Source organism: Strongylocentrotus purpuratus, unplaced genomic scaffold (assembly GCF_000002235.5).
Source record: "Strongylocentrotus purpuratus isolate Spur 01 unplaced genomic scaffold, Spur_5.0 spur5_contig_846, whole genome shotgun sequence".
Lineage (NCBI taxonomy): Eukaryota > Metazoa > Echinodermata > Echinoidea > Camarodonta > Strongylocentrotidae > Strongylocentrotus > Strongylocentrotus purpuratus.
The window spans coordinates 525,907-543,132 of record NW_022145553.1 but is presented as its reverse complement, the minus strand read 5'-3'; the positions used below and the strand labels follow the sequence as shown (position 1 = coordinate 543,132).

Here is a 17,226-nt window from a genome sequence, read left to right as displayed (position 1 = left end):
CTTTGATTGAACTAATAAGTTGTATAGCTTTATTGAGGCTCTATGTCAGTCAGACATCTTTGTAGGCATCTCATGTACAAGTACTCATTGTTTCATAACATGACCTGGCATGAGTCATGGGTTGCAGGTCATTCTATATTTAGTTATACATGCTAGTCTGTATTTGCAGACTCTGTAAAACAAATTGTAGCTATCACTACAGATATGACATGACCTTCAATGCGCAATGGCACTACTGCGCATTTTACGAGCAGTAGTTAATCACGAAACGATTAACGATCGCACCGAAATTTCTGTGTGTGAATGATGTTGTATGTTCAGGTGATTAGTTTAAAGCCCTTTAAACTAATCATGTTTATAGAATTTTAGCTGTGTGTGAAAAGGCTGTTGGTGCAAAAAGCCTGCTGCTCAGTCATCCATGGTAGCACAATATAACTGTTTAGTTAAAAGCTACCAAAGTTTTTATTGATACGCACTAACCCAAATAGGTGTGATAATAGACTTTGCTTTTGTTTATACATCCACCAATGTTGCATTTTTATTAGATGTGACATTGATGAATGCATGGCGTTATGGAGCTCGTAAATTTAGCTGTACAGTTGAATCTTTAAAATCTTGATATGACCTATATTATATTGTTATGTTCACCATCGTATCCGGACACTATCTCCTAGGGCAACCACCCTCTAGGACGACTACCCCCGGGACAATTACCCCGGTCAACTACCCCCTATAGAACAACTACCCCTAGGACAACTACCCCTTGGTAGTTGTATGGGGTATTTGTCCGGGGGTAGTTTTCCGTCTATGGCTGATCGTCAACGAAATGGAGTTACTCCGTTTGGATGACAATCAGCAATGCATAAAGTCTTTCGTCTTCTTTGTTTGTTGCTACGGCAGGCAGCCAGTGAAAACGAGTTCGTTTAATCGGTCGTTTTATGGAAATGCAAGCATTACTTTAAACAAACAGAAAATTGTTTTCCAAGCACATTTTTCCTGATAAAGGTGTCATGAAAGGGCAGAAAATGAACTTTCTGGAAATGTGATTTTCCCTTTGAAATTCAGATACCGTTCGCCAAATGACTTTTTGTTACCCACTCTTCAAATTGATTTAATCACTAAGCTTTACAAATATGTGTCATCTATTAATTATAATTGTGATCAAGTCAGGCGCGTACGCAGGATTTTTTCAAGGGGGGGGGTTTTAACATTTATAAATCGGTCCGAAAATTTCGCAACGACTCAGCCAGCCGCTGAATAAGCGGGGGGGGGGGGGGGGGGGGGGGGGGGGGGGGGGGGGGGGGGGTAAGAGGACACATTTTTTTTTTTTTTTGGTCCCAAAAAATCGCAACGACTCAGCCGACCGCTGAATAAGCGGGGGGGGGGGGGGGGGGGGGGGGGGGGGGGGGGGGGGGTAAGAGGACACTTTTTTTTTTTTTTGGTCTCGAAATTGGAAATTTGACATTTTGCTCCGTTGGGGGGGTAAGGTCACCTTTTTTAGGTCGGCCATGGGAATAATTTAATTTTTTTTTTTTTTTTTTTTTTAATAATTAAAAAAAAAAAAAAAAAAAAAAAAAAAAATCCAAAAGGGGGGGTTTTAGGTTTTTTTTAGGGGGGTTTACACACAAAAAATTTCCAAAGGGGGGGGTTTAACCCCCTAAACCCCCCCCCCTGCGTACGCGCCTGGATCAAGTTATGATAAAACATCGATAAGTCTCGGTTTCGTTTTTCCTGGGACGTACTGTATAGTTTTCGTTGACATGCTGATAAGGTTCAACGACAAATATCCTCCGATGCAAATCAGCGACGGCCGGATAAGAAAACTAGCAAAACAAACAATCGACCAAACAAAAATCTTAAATTGCTAGACATGCTTATAATCTAATAACTCCTTCCTGTTGCAGTTGCATTGCATTTGTTTTGTTTTTCAATCTTTTCCCCATCTAAGTTATCGAATATTACGACGAACATAGTGTCCCCCCCCCCCCCCCCCCCCCCACCTCCGTGAAAACCATCCCGGATCCGCCAACAAGCATATCAAAGTTATGTAACATACCTCTTATCCTCCAGGCCCTCAACGAAAACTGATATCCACAAGACAATTTTAAATTTTAAGAAAAAAAAAGAGTATTTTATTGGTTTACACGTCAAATGTACAATCTACAACTCATTACACAAGCTAAGGATCTGATATAATCTCGCTTATACATGAATATTTCATATTAAACATTTTAAAGTAACATTAATCTTTCTTTAATAACAATAACACGTTTTGTGCATATTAATCAAAGAGCGAAAAATTCTAAATGATAGGGTAACTAGGTGGCAGGGGTTGGTCAAAATCGTCAAGCTTCTCATTACCCTATTTTGTTTGGGAAGAGGGAGGGGCTTTAAAAAATTATTATTATTAGGGAAGCAAAAATTCCACACGACTTTTAGCCTTGCATTCTCAATCCTCAGATGTTCCACAAGGGTAATAATGACAGTATTCAACCAACTTTGCGCATTTTTTGTTTACCTTGCTTGATTTAATTATGCTACATATCGACCCAAATTAGATAATATATTACTCAAGTTTGGTAAAGAAAATGCCCAAAGGTGGTTAGACACATAATCAACCCGTTCTGGGTCAATTATTTACCAAATATGTAAAGGGCGGCTAGATTTGCGAAGTAAGATTCCCGTGTTATTTTCCTAGAATTCCAATTTACTGTGAGAGCCATTGGAAGGCACAGGATTCCCCAACTGACAGAGAAGGGCTGACGAGAGGACATATTCACGTTCCCGAAAAATAGTTATATCGGGAAACCCTTGACCCCGCCTCTTTTAATAATCCTGGATCTGTCTTTGGTATGATTATTTGTAAATGGATTCCGATTTGATTATGTCACATTTACTCCGGCGACAATTACCCGAACTTCATTTCATCATAAGTGAGGGGTTACGGTTGCACTTGGGTTTAGGTTAGGTTTAGGGTTAGGGTATTAAAGGATAATTTTGGGTCCAGGGTTGACGTTAGGGTTAGGGGTTGTGTTGAGATTGACGTTAATAGCTATTTGAACACAAAGTATCATCGAAGTACCATAAGGGCCAAAGGGAAGAAAGTAATGGAAGAGAGAAATAAAAATAACTCAAGAACACAAACCGATTCTTTCCCCATTTCTAGCCCCCCCCCCCCCCCCCCCCCCCCCCTAATTTAGTCCATCGCTAACAAGAATGAACACACGCTCCGCCATAATCAACGAAAACAAGCAATTTCATTTCCAGAAGCAATATCCAGCGCTGTTTACAAATACATGTAGATGGACATTTTCTAAATCATTCAAAGTAATAATCTTCTCAAAGTCAAAATTCTTTTACTACATATACTATTAACACAACCACTGCTCCCACCACTCCTCTCCTACTACTACTACTATTACTACTACTACTGCTGCTGCTACTTCTACTAATACTACTAATACTAATACATCTAATACTAATACTAACACTACTACTACTACTACTAATACTAATACTACTATCAGTACTACTACTTCTTCCCTAGTTCTACTACTACTACTACTACTACTACTTCTACTACTACTACTACTACTACTACTACTACTACTACTACTACTTCTACTACTTCTACTACTACTATACTACTACTACTACTACTACTACTACTACTTCTACCACCACTACTGTTACTATTACTTTTATGTTTATATATTATTACAAATACACTAAATTCACGACGATTCTTATATGAAACTTTGATACTTTGATATAATCATATACATGCATAGTTTGGCGTTTCCCTCCCTTTTTAAGTCACCGCATTCTTCAAAGAAAGAAAAAGTTTTACGTCACCTTGACCCCAAATTTATCACAGAACATTCTTTTTCATCACCATGTCAAAGGCCATATACACACGTTACGTTAAAACAAAAAGGTTTGGTCAATATAGTCAAAAATTATTTTGTTACCTACATACTATAGATAAGATATAAAATAATATTTGCGGGCACCTCGTCGCCGAATATACATGAATATAGAAATCATATATTTTATCACCCCGATATACGAATATGAGGATATGATCGGGCATCTCGTTGGCCAGAATTATCCTGATTCTTAACGAGCGTGGTAAAAAATGTAATTTCGATATAAAACATATAATATACATTCGGGTACTTCATTGCCCAAATATTGAGCTATTTACGCACTTCGCTGCCTGAAATCATCCTGGTTCTAAATTATAAAAAAGCTCTGACTAGAACAGTTAAATTCACTTAAAACCAGTTGTTCGTATTCTTATAAGTATTTAGAACCTAAACCAGGAAGAACATTTTTGCTATATTTCCAAATTCAAATGGTAATTTCTTCGATAATCTGATCGCAGGAGGATCGTATTAGCAGAGCTAAGCGAATCCGTGTAGTATCTTTGATGCGTGCAGTTGCTATTCATGCACGACTTTTTTTTTGCGTTAGTCTACCTGAATGTGCCCAAAGAGACGGTGATTCGACTTTGCTCCGATGACAATTGCTACGGACTTTATTTCTGTAAATGTTTATGCTTAGGCCTGCAGTTGGGTGTTAGGTTTGTTTAAGGGTTAGTAATGGGTAAAGGAAGAGTGATGGGTCGAGAGCTGCATCAATTGAAGCTGGATATTGACCATGAAACACATGTCCAAGAGCATGGGGCTTTGAACCAAAGAGACACCTCAAGAATCCTCAGAAGCACTTGCGGTGTACAATGGCAGGTCCGGTCTCGTTGTACTCGGCCCGACTGATCCACATATGCTGGAAGGTCGACAGCGAAGAGAGGATGGACCCGCCGATCCACACCGAGTAACGCCTCTCTGGCGGTGCAACCACCTTGATCTTCATTGTAGAGGGCGCTAGACTGACGAGTTCTCGTTGCAACCTATCTGCAATACCAGGAAACATGGTGGTGCCGCCGGAGAGAACGATGTTGGAGTAGAGGTCCTTGCGGATGTCGACGTCACACCGCAGAATACCACTGTGTATAGGAAAAGATTTGTTTTTTGTTTATTTATGTATTTTCTATTCATTTGGTAAATCGACATATATCAGGTTAAAAACAATAGTACGAAGGACAAATAGATAGGAAACAATTGCTGCGCTAGTTTGGTTTCCTGGGTATGGTAACAGCTAACCTAATAACCGTATATAATCATAACCCTTCCGAAAAAAATGAGAGATCCACATTTCTTTTTGTTTCTGTTGTTGTTGTAATGTTGTTGTTGCTTGTCAGATTTTTGTTGTTGACCTGTGCCCCCACCTCGTCATTCGGATAATTATTGAAGTTGAAGGCATGCTCATCAAAGTAGGCCTATTTCTTACTAAATTACTTGCCTTCCTCATTAGCCTAAATAATGACGACACTTTAAACATCGGTAGTTAACATCGAATATACACCGTCAAATATAACACGAAAGCAGTCTAACCAAAATGCTCACCTTGATAAATTAATAAATTGAAATATTTGAGATTTTGATTGCACGAAAATAGGAGAGCTCTTCCATGGCCCTGGGAAGCGGGGCCCAGCACCCCCTGAACAATTTTTGTTGTATGATATATTTAATGTTTATCAATAATATCATTATGCTTCGTTTACTAAATTGTCCCACAGCCAACAGACACAACGACGCTTTTTCCTTTTCTTTGTTGTTATACCTTCTTTCACAAAATCCTATAACATGTATCCCTAGCTGGCACGCGACCAGTGAAATGTCAACGTGAAAGCTTTCGCGCTTTGCGCGGATGGAGGGGGTGGGGAAAATAAATTCAGACTAGGATTAAGAGTCGAGAACGTACATCGAATCGTCTTCTTTTTCTAATAATTTAATGAAACGTCGAGGCTTCCGCGCTTTGCGCGAGATGGGGGCATCTGAATTCAGACTGGGATTAAGAGTCTAGAACGGTACAAAGAATCGTCTTCTTTCTCTAATAATTTAATGAAACGTGAAAGCTTCCGCGCTTTGCGCGGGATGAATGAAATGAATTCAGACAAGGATTACAAGTAATACCGGTAATGAAATGAAACGTCAAAGCTTCCGCCCTTTGAGCGGGAGGGCGGAAACTGAATTCAGACAGGGACACGATACAACGAATCGTCTTCTATCTCTAATAATTTAATAAAACGTAAAAGCAAACGCGTTTCGCGCGAGAAGGGGGCAACTGAATTCAGCCAACGATTAAGAGTCGAGAACGGTACAACGAATCGTCTTCTTTAACTGATAATTCAAGAAACGTCATAGCTTCTGCGCTTCGCGCGGGAGGGGCAAAACCAGAATTAAGAGTCGGGAACGGTACAACGAATCGTTTTCTTCCTCTAATAATTTAATGAAGTGTCAAAGCTTCCGCGCTTTGCACGGGAGGGGGAACTGAAAAATAACTTAGTTCCTGGCCCCGGGTTTATACGGTTAAATTTGTTGACATTGGGACATTGGCATTACAGATTAAAAGACCAGTTATGCGATTGCATTGTGAAAGAAACGTTGTGGAATCGATCAGAAAAAGGTTAATTATCTAGCATATAAGTGTGTACTGCAAGGTTGTGCATAGAATCATCAAAATGATAAGAATTTTTGGCACAGTCTTGGTAAAGTTACAAGCATTAAACACAGAAAAATGTATATTAGACTACGCGACACGTGCGTGACACGTGCGCGATATCTATCAGGTCCAAATAGATATAACAATTTACCAAATATATCAATCAGTACGCAGTTTCTCGTCAACATATGTATTCACACGTATTTGCCAAAACATATTCTTTCACCTGATTGGTATAATAAGAGCTTCCATTTCATTTTGTGAGAGGGGGCGTTTCCAAAACTGGTCTTTACCTTTAATATATTTTGTCGGTAATTGGTAGCTAGTTTTGTCGGTAATCGGTGGCCTCTACACCTCCCCCCCCCCCCCCCACTGAAAAAGGTATAGCGATCGACGCCCCTAATAACATATAAATGTTATTAGACACTTTGCAAGTACTACTGGTGAAGTACTGGTGATGTATAAGGCCAAACCACCATCTTTGTGCATTGTGCAGCAACGGAGCATATACGTCTCGCGACGTGACAGATTACTTTTCTCTAACTTCTAACCGATCAGAAGGCCTCGTCTTTTTTCCAGGAAGTGCCGGTGGACATTAATGCGCCAAATGTGGTTCTCAAATTGCAAAAGATCCCTACTCTTGGAGGGGGTAGAATAAAGCAATTTTACGTCATGTTACTCCAGGAAGTGCCTGAAAATACGCCTAATGTGGTTCAAAAATTGCAAATGCTTCCTACTCTGGGAAGAAGAAGAATATCTCAGCACCCCCGGTGAAAAAAAAAATCGTTCCCGGGGCCCTGAGCTCTTCGTGTATACATGGCGTCACTTTGCTGACGCAGTTCTACGTCACCAATATCATCGGAGCGGATTCTGACGTGCCGAGTTACATCGTACACTAGTGAAAGCAAAATGAACATGAAACCCTGCGTTGAGTTCCTGGCGTATGGATGAATTACATTCACATTCCTGATTAGAACGCAATCAAAATAACGCCTCGTGTTCAAAAGGCATCAGTCATAATTACCTGTAAGCGGTGTCCTGCACGCCTGCCGCCTCCAAACCAATGAGGGAGGGTTTGAAGAGTGCTTCGGGACATCGGAATCGTTCGTTGGCGATGGTGATGACCTGGCCGTCGGGGAGCTCGTATGTCTTATCAATGCTCGATGATGAACTGCTCAGGTCCATTTCCTGTTCGAGATCGAGAGCGATGTAGCAGAGCTTCTCCTTGATGTCGCGGACGATCTCCCGCTCGGCTATTATAAGAGAAAATACAAGTTTTGAGTTTTAAAATAAAAAAAGAGTACTAAGTTTATGTTGATTAAACATGGCTACAGCACAAGAGACTGACTATGTCGCTCTCACCGGACGCCTGGCATTTTTTGGAGGGTCCAATAGACTGACGCCCCAAGACGCTCCGAGAGGCTGACAAATATTGGTATCTTGGGCCTTCTTGCCACTTTTCTAATGGTTCACTTGACCAGTGGCTGACGAGACAAACAAAATAGAAAGGTATAAGGATAGAAATACAAATCAGTCTCATGCACTTTAATATTATTATTAACAGAGTTTATCCTTGATGTCGCGGACGATCTCCCGCTCGGCTATTATGAGGGAAAATACAAGTTTTTAGTTTTTAAATTAAAAAAAGAGTACTAAGTTTATATTGATTAAACCTGGCTACAGCACAAGAGATTGGCAATGCCGCTCACTCGCTCTCACCGGACGCGTGAAATTGATGGGTCCAATTATAGACCGACGCCCCAAGACGCTCTGAGAGGCAAATATTGGTATCTTGGGTCGTCATCTTGCCACTTTTCTGATGGTTCACTTGACCGGTGGCTGACGAGACCAACAACAAATAAATAAATAAGGATGCACTGTTGGTTTAGTGAGCTGTCGGTCTCGTGATCCTTTTGGAAATATTAGCAGGGGGTGGGGGAGTGACACAATTCCAAATAATCCGACAAGCAAGACAAAATCGCACCATATTTTATCACATTTTCAGGTTTGCATTTGGTTAAACAAATATGAAAAGAAAGAGCTAAACAGCAGTTACGGGGCACTGTTTTGACTGTTCTCTCTCCCGCCCTCCCTCCCTCCCTCACTCCCCCCTCTCTCTCTCTCTCTCTCTCTCTCTCCCTCTCCCTCTCACTCTCTCTCTCTATCTCTCTCTCTCTCTCCCTCTCTCACACTAGGATGTAAGGCTGTAACAAACATTATAGAGGTGTTTTGGTTTTAAATTTCTTTAAATTCTATACTACAGCATTATTAGATACGAAATTCGGACCTTTATATACACTATTTAGGCGAACCAGGTTGATGAAATTTCACTTCCTCATATTTTGTATTATTATGTATGCATTGAGGGTAGTCATGCTATCAAGCCTTGCTTATTTTGTCAACCCTCCTGTTTGATGTTTTGATTAGTTACAGCCAGCCTTACTTTTGTCATATTTTGTTTGTAATATGAACTGCAAAAGAAAAAGAAACTCAAACAGAAATAAATAAATCAAATCAAATCAAAATCAAATATCCAGCCATTTGAAAGCTCTATGGCATTAAAATATTTTGATGATAATATGACATTTTCAATTTGAAAACGCCATAGAATGTTTATTCATTTTTTCTCTTGCAATTTAGATCTGGAAAGCGGTTATTTTGATTCGGGTTAGCAACGTCAACCACCCCCCCCCCCCGGACAAAATTGTGCATGTACGCCACATATTTTATCGATCATGTTTTTATTATGAAATGATAAAAAAGGAACTAGCTATCCTTCTATTTTCCCCTTCGTTTACTGCATAACAAACTGGTAACTTTAGGGTGCTATACAGAATCATGAGACTGTTCTCCCTTATTTTGGATGCCAAGAGAAACAGAGTTCAACGCCTCCGGCATGCATGTGCGGCAAGGCGCAGATGTGTACGTGTAAAAAGTAATTAGCGAACGTGGTGGACGCGATGGGAGACCGCGAGAGATATAGAGGAAATGGAGTACCTTTTTGGAAAATGGATGTGTATCACTAAAATGGTAATACCCGCTATATTTTATGTGTACAACATTGATGTGACTGAGGATATAATTATCTACATCTAGCTTATCTATCATAGTGTGTATTGTTAAATTGTTATTTATGTGTACAAATCCGATTGATCTATTACTAAACATTCCAAAAAACAAACAAATCTACAAACAAAACGAAACAAGGCAATTAAACACAACAAAATCATAACCATGATAACAAAGAAAATAAAGACGAAATAACTGAGTTCTCTGTGATGTCTTTATAGGCCTATATTATTACCAGTGTCTTTATGGAGCTAAAAGGGCTCATTCACGTCATATATGGCTAATGTGTCAGTGACTCGTACTTTTTGTTTTAGGTCTTTCGTTATCGTTATCAAATTCAATTTCAATATTTTTGTATTTTATTCGGAAAGCTATATAGCTTATCTAAGTAACATATCTATCATTGTTTTATCATGCATTCTCTTGTTAACTTTTATGTATGAGACAATCTTGTTAGGTGGAATGTGGAACAATAACACAAACAAACAAGCAAACATGTTCTTGGAGTAAAAAGGATGGTACAGGGGGCGTGGCATCGGTCTTTCTAGGTTAATAAAAAAGGCTGTGGATTAGAAGGGGAGGTATGGGGTGGGGAAGGTGGACCTTTTATTTTCAAATCACGCTCCTTCTATTTTCATCTTCTCTCTCTCTCTCTTTCTCTCTCTCACTCTCTATGTCTCTTTCTATTTCCGCAGAACTATTTGTGTGTTTGTGGGGGGGGGTACACCTTACCCCGTCCCCATGCCCCTTGTAGCTACGCCACTGAATACAATATTAGTCTTTGAGTGGTGTTGTGGTAAATAGTGGTTTATTCATTTGACCTACAATCCAAGGGTTGCCGGTTCGAATCCCAGCCCGGCATACATGTCATTTTGCAACTCGAGACACTCTTATCCAAAATTGCCACTCTCCACACAGGTGCTAAATGGATAACTGGTAGGATCATTTATTCCCTGAAAAGCAGCTGTGTGATGACTACGACTGCCATAGCTAAATTTGTAAACGCATAGGGATGTCATTTAATATGCGCTAAACAAGAACGGTTTGTTATTATTACTATTATATATTACCTGTTGTCGTGAAGGAGTATCCCCTCTCTGTCAGCAGAGTAATGAGGTAATCGGTGAGGTCCCTCCCGGCCAGATCGACCCTGGTAATGGCATGGGGGAGGGCGTACCCCTCGTAGATGGGCACAGTGTGGGTCACCCCATCCCCAGAGTCCATCACCATACCAGTGGTTCGCCCCGAGGCGTAGAGCGAGAGCACGGCTTGGATGGCAACGTAGAACGCGGGGCATGTGAACGTCTCGAACATGATCTGTTAGGGGTGGGATGGATATATCATTTTATTTGACCATCATTGAGAAATGTTTGACGAAAAAAAGATGTAGTTTAGGAACCGAACTATTATTAAATGTAATTCGTCGGACATTTTAATGATGATTATCATGGATGATAGTTTTGTCAGAACTATTTCTATTTCTTTTATGTCTCCATTTTTTTAATTCTCACTTCGACTGTTGGGGACACAATTTAATACAGGGCAATTCTTTATTTCGTAGATAAACCGAATTGGAAATTGCCGGGAAGGCCTCGTTTACCCTCCTCAATCCCCTTTCTCTCTCTCTCTCTCTCTCTCTCTCTCTCTCTCTTTCTCTCCCCTCTCTCTCTCTCTTTCTCTCTCTCTCTCTCTCTCTCTCTCTCTCAGCACTAATACGCCACTGTCCCTTTCACAATATCATAAAAATTATACCTGCGTCATCTTCTCCCTGTTCGTCTTGGGGTTCATCGGAGCCTCGGTTAGAAGCAACGGGTGTTCTTCGGGGGCGACACGGAGCTCGTTATAGAAAGTGTGATGCCAGATCTTCTCCATATCGTCCCAATTGGTGACGATCCCGTGCTCGATGGGGTAACGGAGGCTCAGGATCCCCCGCTTGTGCTGGGCCTCGTCTCCGACGTAGTAATCCTTCTGACCCATGCCTATCATTACGCCCTGTATTTAAAAGATGGAGGGAATGGTCGACATCGACGTCGAAACCGACCGTCATCGTTGTAGTTATCACCATGTGGTTACCGTTGTTTCTTCCCATTCTCTATCTTCAGGGGTAGTACTATGCTTTTACTTAAACAATATTATTACCTTATGTATACAACGCTTTTTTTTATTTTGTTAAAAGATTTTGAAGAAGAAAAAAATATTATATTGACTGGGCTTGAGGAGTACATCAGAAATATTGACCAAGATAAGATCATAATATTTTTTTTCCTCCTCAGATCCGCCCTTGCTCAGGGGTTACAGTGTATGGCGTAGATACAGGGGGTATGGTGGACACGTGGTGAACCCAATTGAGTGGTGAAAATGAACATAAATAATATATGGTCGAGTGGATATGTCACCGGACTGCGGATCACCGTAAGGTCCACGATTCGAGACGAGTCTCGCCGCGACACTAATCGGGACAGGTATTAGCGCTGTACAAGAACCCATTACTATTATTGTTATTATTATAAAAATAAAATCGTTTACAACATATATAGGGAAATTGAGAAGCGGGAAAGGAGGAAAAAAAAACTTCCTCGTGCAGTCTCCTTCTACATTATCAGTAGCCCCGTAATTTCGCATTTCTAATTTGGAGTAAGACTGATGGCTACCCCCTCCCCCCCTACCGAGCCTACATCACTGAGTGGACTCTCGCTACGCCAATATAGTGATAGCTGATAACAAGAGATCGTTATACATGACAAAATCTAGTGATGATCCGAAAATTATAGTTGTGGGAACTGTGATAAGCCAGTCAAATGTAATCAACACGGCCTTCTGTGTTCTTATTGTAAAAAATGGTTTCACACTAATTGTCAAGCTATCAGTTTTTCAGAGTACCGCAGGTTATATTATGAATGCCCTGATGAGAAGTGGAATTGTTTAACATGTTGTCTGCCATCTTTTTGTGACTCATTATTTAACGACGATTGTTTAGAGAAAGAAAGCCAAAACGAGTATAGACTAAAAGAAAACTATTTTAAGATAACGCGCGTTACACCTGAAAAGCAAGCGATAGCAAGAGTAATTCAGCCAAACCTCAGAGATGAAAACACTTCTCTTTATCAAGAATTTGAAGAAAAGTTTAAAGTTAAAGGTCTTCATTTTTTACACCTTAATGTGAGGTCTATTCTAAACAAGATATCGGAACTTAGAATTCTTTTTAAAAGAAAAAGGCTGTCTATTATTGCTTTCACTGAAACATGGTTAAACAATTCCATAAATGATGAAGAAATTGAAATAGACGGATATAAAATCATACGCCATGATCGATCCTCTGGCTCTGGAGGTGGTGTATGTTTCTATATCAGAAATGATATTGCATTTAATATTATGGATGCTATAAGTACTGGAGATACGGAATCCCTGTGGATAAATTTGCTTATACCAAGATCAAAACCAATTGTTGTTGGTGTTCTGTATCGACCTCCGAAAAACAATTTGTTTATCGAGAAATTGTCCAATATTCTTGATACATTAAAGAAGGATGACGAAATAATTCTTTTAGGAGACATGAATATTTGTCTTCTTCGCAAATCGCCACTGGCTAAAAAATATATTGACTTGTTGAGTCTTCATGGGTTTAGTCAACTCATTAAAGAGGCAACACGCGTTACACCTACATGTTCTTCTCTATTGGATCATGTTGGTTGTACCAAAGAAAATAAAATAAGTCAAAGTGGTGTCATTGATCTAGGTATTAGCGACCATTATTTTACTTTCTGTACACGGAAAAATGTTAGACTGGCTATAGGTCATCACAGGACTAATGATATCAGATCCATGAAAAAATATACAGAAGAGTCTTTCAATCTTCAACTATCTGTTGTTGAATGGTCACGAATAACTGACTGTACAGATGTAAATGAGGCATGGTCAATATTTCAACATGTTTTTATCTCAAATTTGAATATGATAGCGCCACTGAAACGGATAAGAATAAAACAAAGATCAGAAACTTGGGTGACTAAAGATATTCTTTCCCTAATTCAAGAGAGAAATATAGTATACAAAAAATGGAGGAAAAGAGCAAAAGATGAGAAGCTCTATAAAAGATACAGAGTATTAAGAAATATGGTCCAAAGAGAGGTGAAAAAGGCTAAACTCGATTACTTACAAAACAAGATAGAAGAAAATAAACAAGATTCGAAAAAACTTTGGCAGAATCTAAAAAGCTTAGGATTGAAAAATAAGAAGCGAAAAGAACAAGAATCTGTCATTAAAATTGATGGGGAATTATGTCATGATAAGATGGCCATCGCTGATGAATTCAATTCTCATTTCACAAATGTGGCTGCCAAATTAGTAGACAAACTCCCCCCTTCCAAAGACTTTTTCAGCGCAGACAATGATTGTATTCGTGACTTTTACGAAAGAAAAGGTGTACGTGAAAACAGCTTCGAGTTATTACCAATCAGTGAACAATTTGTTTTCAAAGAGTTACGTAAGTTGAATGTATCAAAAAGTACTGGGTTAGACTTGATTCCAGCTAAATTTCTAAAAGATGGTGCGAAGGTTTTATTTAAGCCTCTAAGTTACTTAATGAACCTATCTATCTTGACGAGTACTTTTCCAGAAGATATGAAAATAGCAAAAGTGACTCCACTTTATAAAAAGAAAGATAAAACTGATGTTAGCAACTATAGACCTATTAGTGTTTTAAGCGTAGCATCAAAGATTCTAGAAAAATCGGTCTGTGTTCAAATTGAAAGATACTTCAAAGAAAATGATATAATTTATGAATTTCAATCTGGTTTTCGACATGATTATTCGACTGAAACATGTCTAATTCATTTGACTGATTATTTGAGGAGAGAAACTTCCCAAGGACGCTTTGTTGGTATGGTGCTCCTTGATCTGCAAAAAGCTTTTGATACAGTTAATCATTGCGTCTTATTGAAGAAGTTACAACTAATGGGTTTTGATAAGGCAAGTTTAGATTGGTTCAGATCCTACTTATCTAATCGGCACCAAGTAGTGGCCATTCATGATATTCGTTCCAAACTAATGCCTATAACATGCGGTGTTCCTCAGGGAAGTATTTTAGGCCCAATTCTATTTTCAAGTTATATAAATGATATGTGTATTTGTATAAAAGACTTCAAACTATTATTGTACGCAGATGACAGCGTACTACTCTATTCAAATCCTGATCCTAAATATATTGAGGAAAAGCTCAGTGAACAGCTGTCTACGTGTGTCGATTGGATGACTGATAATAAGCTTTCTTTACACTTGGGAAAAACAGAAAGCATTTTATTTTGTTCTAAAAGTAGTTCTAAAAAGTCATTTGAATTCAAAGTGACACACAATAATCAAGCAATCAAGAGAAAAGAGTCTGTGAAGTATAGGCATTGAGTTGGCTAGCGCAATTTCATTTTCATCTTTAGTAGAATCAGTTGTAAAAAAAGCAAATTGTCGTCTGAAATTTTTGTACAGATATCAAAGTTGTATGGATTTAAAAGCAAGACGTACACTCTGTTTTGCTCTTATTCAATGTTTATTTGACTATGCTAACCCTGCATGGTACAGTAACATAAACAAGTCAGATCAAAAGAAGTTGAAGATTATACAGAACAAAATGGTGAGATTTATCAACTGTTCTGGTCCAAGAACTCATGTTGGCTATAGCGAACTTTCTAAAGCTGGTTTTCTTGAAGTCGACCAAAGATCAAAACAACTCGCATTGCATCACGTGCATAAAATATATCATACTAGGGCGAATCATTATATTCGATCCAACTTCGATCTTGTTACTGACGTACATGATTATAATACAAGAAATAGACGATTCAACTTTAACTTACCAGAAAGAGGAGGTAGTATTGGAAATTCGTTTTATTACAATGCCATAAAACATTGGAATTCCCTTCCCAATGGTGTAAAAGAAATAGGAAACTATGATCATTTTAAGAGGAAATTAAAGGAATACCTAATACTTGACAGTCAGAGAAGAGAAGTGAATGACATGTTATATGATTGAAATTGTTATTCTTCTGTCGGTTCATACTTTTTCATGTTGTATATACTTATGTTTTCGTACGTTATAGAAATTCTACAAATTCATCATTATTTTCCTCTTCTTCCTTCTCCTCTTTTTCTTCTTCTCCTTCTTCTTTTTCTTCTTGTACTTAATATCATTTCTATCATCAGTTTAATGTTGTTATTATTATCTTTAATAAGTAGTTCTTTTAATTTTCTTATCTGTCTGTAAATATTACTATTTTAATTTATTAATTGTATACATGTCTGTAAGGGACCCCACTGGAAATAAGCTCTCGAGCTTTCGTGGGTTATCCTGTTCAAGCTGACTTATTTTTGATCTGTTATTATTGTATATTGTTGTATATTGGAAGCTTGTCGAATAAAAATCAATCAATCAATCAATCAATCAGAGTTGATTATGGCTGATCTTTGTTAGATGTGGAATCATCAGAGCGGTAAATGGAGTGTAAATATTAGTCACTGTATCACGATCGCAGAGGCTTTCAAGAATTAGCATTGAGGGGGGTTTCAATATGCTATTATATTGCTAATAGAATGATACGCATTAATGTCATATACGCAAATCAATATGACGGACAGCGCTACTGACGTAACTGAAATTGCCGTAGGTTTTATTTTGAAAGCTTGTGCGATCGTTTTTTTTTTTGGAAGAAAGAAAAATCACCTTGTGTCGAGGGCGACCGACAATCGAGGGGAAAACTGCTCGTGGTGCATCGTCGCCTGCGAAGCCGCTCTTACACATACCTGACCCGTTGTCGACGACCACCGCTGAAGCCTCTTCGTCCACCATTTCGAAACTTACTACAATCTACAAACCTTCAAAGAGAGGGAAAATGCATTGCGCATAAAGTTGGAATGATGCATTTGTTATATATCTTCTTAGAACGTTATTGGATAATCTTAAGATTCAACGAGATTGATTAATAAAGTTTTGAGAAGATCAACACTGAATCTACCAAGAATAAATCGTATTGTCACAATCATTTCATTAAAAAAGAAAAAAAGGATACATTATTCCAACTTTATAGGCATCAGTGTATTTTGTATATATAACTGAAAGACAGTGAAATTTTGTAGAGGTGATAAGTGTTATTATAAGTTAGACGAGACGCAAATTGTTGTTAACGAATATTGAAAACAATAAGGAATGATCTTGACCTTTAAGGAACAATGGATATTTTAGGTATTTAAGGTGTTTTAAAAAATTTTGTCCACCAATTTAAAAATCCATAAAGCACAAGTCTTCAAGAGGGAAAATATTAATGTGGTGTTCTTTTCTATTAGATAATAAGATTTCCAAGATGCTTTTAAGTATTAAGGTATACGAGGTACATTTTGTTTAATTGAAAATTTCGAGGTACTTTGGAGAACAAATTACATTTTAAATATTGTGAGGCCTTCAATGTTATGTTAGTAGAAATACGAATTGTTGTACTAAACGAATATTGAAAATATCAACTTATTTTGCAGAATAATTGACATTTTCCCTCAATTTTATCCACCATCTTGAAAATCTAAAATCTGCAAATCTCCAGAGAGGGAAAG

The 17,226-nt window shown here is 38.5% G+C and overlaps 1 protein-coding gene across 1 annotated transcript; it reads right to left on the bottom strand.

The window, feature by feature from the left end:
• Positions 1-4,097: 4,097 nt before the first annotated feature.
• On the bottom strand, positions 4,098-16,471 carry LOC593391 (actin-2). The gene is made up of 5 exons (XM_011682655.2): positions 16,346-16,471; positions 11,389-11,628; positions 10,707-10,953; positions 7,592-7,820; positions 4,098-5,008 (listed from the first exon to the last, which is right to left on the bottom strand). Exons 1-5 carry the CDS (start codon positions 16,469-16,471, stop codon positions 4,720-4,722), a joined length of 1,131 nt encoding a protein of 376 aa, XP_011680957.1. The 3' UTR covers positions 4,098-4,719.
• Positions 16,472-17,226: the final 755 nt, after the last annotated feature.

Excerpts from the sequence above, each read along its gene's own strand:
- LOC593391 (XM_011682655.2), bottom strand. The coding sequence starts at position 16,471 with ATGGTGGACGAAGAGGCTTCAGCGGTGGTCGTCGACAACGGGTCAGGT. Across the intron at positions 11,629-16,345 it reads TCGGTCGCCCTCGACACAAG|GGCGTAATGATAGGCATGGG; the intron begins GTGATTTTTCTT and ends TTTTAAATACAG. Across the intron at positions 7,821-10,706 it reads ATACTCCTTCACGACAACAG|CCGAGCGGGAGATCGTCCGC; the intron begins GTAATATATAAT and ends CTCTTATAATAG.